Below are 5,950 nucleotides of genomic sequence, written 5' to 3' on the forward strand. Positions count from 1 at the left end.
GAGGGTGGCACCACCCTTGTTGTGACAGGGTGGGCTAGAGTGAGACTGGGATTCAGGGTAAGAGCCCCTATGCACACACCACATGGAGCAGGCAGGGGGAGATATGCGAGGGGAGCACTCTGCATTCCCTCAAGGGGAGCACTGAGCAACTGGGCAGCTGGGGCTGGATGGCTGCCCCCATGTCCAGGCAGCTGCCCACTCCGGCAGTGCCCCAGAGATTGTTCCTGCTGCATTTTTGGCTGCGGAACCCACTTCCTCAGCAGCACCTGCCTGCTGGTACAGATTTCTGCCTCACTCAGGCAGAGGATGAGGCTCGGCTCGTTCTCCAGTGCAGGCTGGTGGTCTACATGCTGCTGGGACTGGGGTTTCTGCTGGTGAGGGGGCTGCCCCTACCCTGCCCCTCCAGCTGCCAGTGCTATGACACCTCCAAAGTCTTCTGCTCAGAGGAGAGGATGCAGGAGATCCCAGCGGGCCTGCCAGGGAATGCCACCCAGCTCTTCTTTGTGGAGACAGCCCTGAGAAGTGTCCGCAGTGGAGATCTGGGCTCCAGCACCACCCTCACCAAGTTGGTCTTCCTCAACAACAACATCCAGGACCTGGAGGACGGTGCTTTTCAGGGGCTGCCCGGCCTCACTGAGCTGGAGGTGTCAGGCAACCCCTTGTCGGCAGTCAGCCCCAGGGTGCTGGTGGGTCTGCCCAGCCTCAGCAAGCTCTCCCTGGCTGCCAATGCCCTCCGCTCCCTGCAGCCAGGGCTCTTCGCCGCTGCCTGCTGCCTGCAGCATCTGCGCTTGCCGGGGAACAGGATCGAGGCACTGCCCCCCGGCATCTTCCGCCCCCTCCGGCACCTCCAGACCCTGGACCTCTCGCAGAACGTCCTGACCGAGCTGCCGGCAGGGCTGCTGGCGCCCCTCACTGCCCTCCGCCTCCTCAAGCTCAGTGACAACCTGCTGGCGCGGCTGCCCCACGGCGCTTTTGGGGCGCTGGGCCGGCTGGCCGAGCTCCACCTGGATGGGAACCGGCTGGAAGAGCTGCCAGCCAGCGCCTTTGTGGGGCTGGTGGCGCTGCGACGGCTGCAGCTGCAGCACAACGCTCTGGGCAGCCTGCCCCCTGACATCTTCGCTGGTCTCCCCAACCTCACCGTCCTCAGCTTGGAGGGCAACCGCCTGGCCACCCTGCCTGCCACCCTCTTCACTGGCACCCCTCGCCTCCTTCACCTTTCCCTGGCTCGCAATGAGCTGGAGATGCTGCCCCAGGGACTCTTTGCCAACCTGTCTGTGCTGCAGACCCTGAGGTTGTCATACAACTCCATGGACCACCTTCCCGATGGGGTTTTCCAGGGTCTGGCGGAGCTGGCAACGCTGCATCTGAGCCACAACAACCTCTCCAGCCTGCCGGCTGGGCTGCTAAGAGGGCTGCCCCTCCTCACTGCCCTGGTGCTGGACCACAACCGCCTGGCCCACCTGCCTCCAGGGCTCTTTGATGCCAATCAGGAGCTGGTGCGAGTGGGGCTGGGCAGCAATCCCTGGGCCTGTGACTGCCACCTTGCCTATCTCCTGAGCTGGCTCCAGGGCTTTGCCGAGCCCCTCACCCATGTGCAAGCCTCCTGTGCCAGCCCAGCCGCTCTCCAGGGACGGTCCCTGCTGGATGTCCCCCGCGGGCAGCTGCAGTGCCCGGGAGCACCGGGTGTCCCCCTGGAGGAAGGCTGGGATGGGGAGCATGCTCCGGGGCAGTGCACGTACAGGAACCCCGAGGGCACCGTAAGCATGGCCTGTGATGCCACGAGCTGCCAACAGCTCAGCCTTCGCCTCCCTCCTCCTTCTCCTCCTCCCAGGCAGGCAGCGGGCCTGGGGCCGGTGTACCAGGGTGCCTGGGTGCTGCACTCCCGCTGTGGCACACTGCAGGTCAATGTACTGGTCACCGCACAGAGTGGGGATGAGGGCACATCTCCAGGTCTTCCCATTGTGCCCTAGAGCTCGGGCAGGCACCTGATTCTGCTCCGCTCTTGCATTGGCAACCTCTGAACCAGCCCAGGAAACAGCACTCCATCTTGCTCTGCTACCCCTACCATAGCCACCAGCTGTCACCAAGCTCTCCATAAAAGCTGGGCTGGTGGTATTTATCCTTCCAGCTGTGCACTTCCTGTATATTTCAAATATAATTAAAATATATATATTATTTCTGTGTAATCAGTTACCATGGGAGAGAGAGAAAACACTGTTCTTCTGACCCTGTCTGCGTATCTGAGGGAAATGGTGAAGGTCGCTGTGGTGCAATGGGGCCTTGTCTGGGGCTGTGCGTGGTGTGGCAGGGGTGCAGGTGCCTGGCAGGGTGTAGGTGCCACTTTCTGTCATGCTCATCCCTGCCTACTGCAGCTCTCCAGGCCCATCTTCTGCCCCCCTTTCCATCAGCAGCGCAGAGACCCAGCTACAGTCTGGCAGTAACCCCCTGGCATGCATGGGTTTGGGATGTCGAAGGGAGACATGGCAAGTACTGTCCAGCGAGGGACACGGGTTGCCTGGCTGCAGGGGGGCTCCAGCCCAGGGCTGTGCACCGGCAGATCGTGTATCCCACCCCTGGCAGGGCTGGGCCCGCAACCCCGGACGCTGCCCGAGGGAGGCTCGGGAACCATGGAGATGGGGCAGAGTCCCCGCGGCGCTGCCCACGCAGGGGTGACAGGTAAGGGGGGTGCTCCCCTAAGAGAACAGGAACGTGTTGTGGGTGCACTGACGTGTGCGTGTGTGCGAGGCGCACGCCCGAGGCTGCTGCACCATCTTGCGGCCGCTGCGACACGGTTCGCTCCGGGACCACGCAGCGCCGGGAGAGGCCGACCAGCCCCGGCCACGCACCCTCCTCAGAGCCAGCACTGCCGGCCCTGCCCTACAGGGCAGCCGGGGTCCTTGCTTGGAGCCGTGCGTCCCTGCCAGCCCTGTCACCGGGGAGTCAGTGTCGTGTCAGCCCCACCTGCTCCGGCAGCGGGCTGCGATCCCGGCCGTGCCCTGGACTGCTGGCCCCTTGCTCCTCGGAGGAAGGTGGGCAATGCTGCACCCCAGACACGGTCCTGCACGGCCACCCTGCTGCCTGTCCGCACATGGGACTGCCACTGTTCCGCTGCCATCTCCCAGCTGATACTGCATGGCCACCCCAGGCTGAATCAGGGATGTTGGGGCTGGCTGCAGCTTCCCAGATTCTGGCACAGCTGCCACGCTGAGGCATGGGGAGGCTGATGTCACTCTCACTATGAGCTTTCTCATCGATCCTTGGCTCCCACCACCCTGCAGCCTCTGGAGTAACCTGCCACCAAGCATGTGGGGACCTGGACACATATGGCTTTGATGCTGGAAAGGGGTAAGGCTGCTGAAAATGTGCAGGAGTGTGAGTGGTTTTAAATCTGCCAGGAAAGGTATAATGAAACCCAGCAAGCACCAGCTGAGCCTTAATAAGAGTAGGTGGAAGCTGATGAAGAAATGTTTGAATGCAATTAGTGCAATTATCCATTGAGCAGCAATGTCATTTTAAGTCTTTGAAACACAGGGCTTCTTTCCACAAGATGCCCTGCACCACCCAGGAGCCTTGGGTGTCACTGTGGCTTGGGTGTCTTTGGCTTGTGCTAGGGTGGAGGAGAGCACAACACAACTAGGGACCTAAGGCCAGCGAGGTGTGAAGATGTAGTGCTGAGCTGAGAATCTGGGTGTCAGCGTACCTGTCCTGCCACAGAAGTCATCCCTGCTCCAAACTTAAACAAATGGCTTCAGAGCAGCACCTTTAGCTACGTAAGCTAATTCCTGAGGGAGGAAACAGCAGAATATTTTTAATAATAAGAACTTCAAATAGGAAATCTCCTTTTGGTTGTGTTTGTGGGGGTGGTGCTGGTGAAGCTGGTGGGTTATACTGGTGGATATACTGGGCTGCAGAGGCCATCAGCTACAAAACAGACTGGCCTGGAGATTTTCAGGTTTCCCTGGACGTGATGAGTCAAGTGGCGTCAGCAGATAACGCCTTAGTGAGTACGTGCCTGCATTCTGAGGGGTTTCAGCAACAACCTCCCGCACAGGAGGCACAGCTCCACTGCCTGCTCCATGGCTATCCCTTATCTCCCCACCCAGACCTGAGCCCTGACCTCACATGAAACCAAGCCCTGTGCCTGGGCTGTGGATAAAGGGTTGGCCAGGTGATGGACCCCTTTATGGTTGCCTCACTCGTTGCTCTGGCAGCTGGACTCCTTTGCAAGCACTCAGCCAAGTAAGTGATGCAAACCAGTGTGTTTTGCTGTTTAAATTGTGCTGGAAGGGGCTGCTCTGGGGGGGACTTTTTATGGCTTCCTTGCAGCATGGAGCAGGAGAGGCTTGAGCACTGTGAACTGGGTCTGTCTCGGTGTCCCTGAGCTGCTGGAGGGTGGCACAAGTACAGGACCACACTGAGGTCCACTGCAGCCCGATGGGGTGAGGGAGGGCTTTGAGAGCTTTGCAGTTCCAAACTGCTTATTTTCATGCCCATGCACTCAGCCCAGCCATCCCCACCTGCGCATTTAGCCTATGGTGCTGCTCCTGCAGCTGAAGTGAAGCAGAAAATTAGGCACCTGCAGCCCTGGCTTCTGCACCCGAGTCTCCATGGGAAGAGGATGGGCAGGGATCAGCAGCATCTTCTGCCCTGGGGAACCCCATGGGGCAGCTGGCACACATGTCACCTCCCATTGGTTTCTCTTGGAACCCAGTGACTTTTGGCCTTCTGTATTTGCTGACCTCTCAGCATTTTTAGGAAAAAGAAAAAAGCTTTTCATAGCAAATCTACCCTCCCAGCACATTTTTTTTTGCATGGTCAGCTTTGATGGACACCCAAGAAGCAACCCACAGCCTTTCCCTTGCTCCCACCCAGGGCTGTGAAGCTGGAAACTACAGTCCAAGTATGATGTACATGGCAATTAAACTCCAGCTAATGTGTTAGCTGAGTGTTTCCAAATGACTGGATGGAAGTGATGGGCTTTACATGACTGGTGGGTGTGCATCTGTGACTTCACTTCCTAACTGCAGGTCAGAGCCCTAAATCTTAGGTATTAAAGACTTCATCTGTGGACTCTTCATTAATGTTTTAATGAGCCTTGCTCTAAAACTTGGTTACTGCTCACAAGTTAACTATTTTTATCTGACAGAGCTGCATAACCAAGGCCAAAATATAATGCAATCAGCAAGCATCCTGAAAAGGAAATGCTTAGAAGCTGTGTTTTAAATGACCCCTGAGCTGAGAAAAGCACCAATGAAACAGCAAGTACATCCAGCACAGTGTGGGAATTCCAAGTATACAGGGTCATCTGGTGTTGACTGGCTCCCGGGACCCTTGCTGATCCCTCATTAACAAGCACAGGGCTGTCTGATTCTGTTGTTGCATGAACCGGCTGTTGCCCTGCTGAATAACCAGACCCCCTGGGGCAGTGCTAATGGGCAGCAGCACTGTGCCTTCTTCACCCAAAGAGACGAGAAGGAAGGACAGGGAACACAGTCCAGCCCTTGTTCCTCCTGAAGCATCTCTCAGTGCCAACCCACGAGCTGGCTCGCTTTCCCTTCCTCTCTGACCCTGGATACCAACAGCAGCAAGCTTCTGCAAATGCAGTGTATATTGGCTTGTATGGTGTCTCTTTTTCTCACGAGTTATGATGTGTGAAGTCTTGGGAGCTGAGCAGCTCATGAACAGTGCCACAGTTCATGAGCTGTGGAAAGAGATTTTTATTTTTCTTCTTCATAACTGGTTTTTACAACCTCCTTTTCAGGACAATGTACCAGCATTTCCTTTTCCTTTTCTTCCTTTCCTTCCATCTCCATAAATGCCAAGATCAATTCCTGGGTGAAGATCCATATGAAATGCCCAAAGACTACCAGGAGATCTACAGAGGGACAAAAAATGATGTCAAAGAGATCCCAAAGATTGCAAAGCCATTTGTTTCTGAGATGATCTTTGT

The 5,950-nt window shown here is 57.0% G+C and overlaps 1 protein-coding gene across 1 annotated transcript; it reads left to right on the forward strand.

Moving 5' to 3' along the window:
• The first annotated feature begins 179 nt into the window (after positions 1-179).
• Positions 180-2,135, forward strand: CPN2 (carboxypeptidase N subunit 2). The gene has a single exon (XM_034063780.1). It carries the CDS (start codon positions 180-182, stop codon positions 1,968-1,970), a length of 1,791 nt encoding a protein of 596 aa, XP_033919671.1. The 3' UTR covers positions 1,971-2,135.
• Positions 2,136-5,950: the final 3,815 nt, after the last annotated feature.

The sequence above is a fragment of the Melopsittacus undulatus genome, chromosome 6, assembly GCF_012275295.1.
Source record: "Melopsittacus undulatus isolate bMelUnd1 chromosome 6, bMelUnd1.mat.Z, whole genome shotgun sequence".
Classification (NCBI taxonomy): Eukaryota; Metazoa; Chordata; class Aves; order Psittaciformes; family Psittaculidae; genus Melopsittacus; species Melopsittacus undulatus.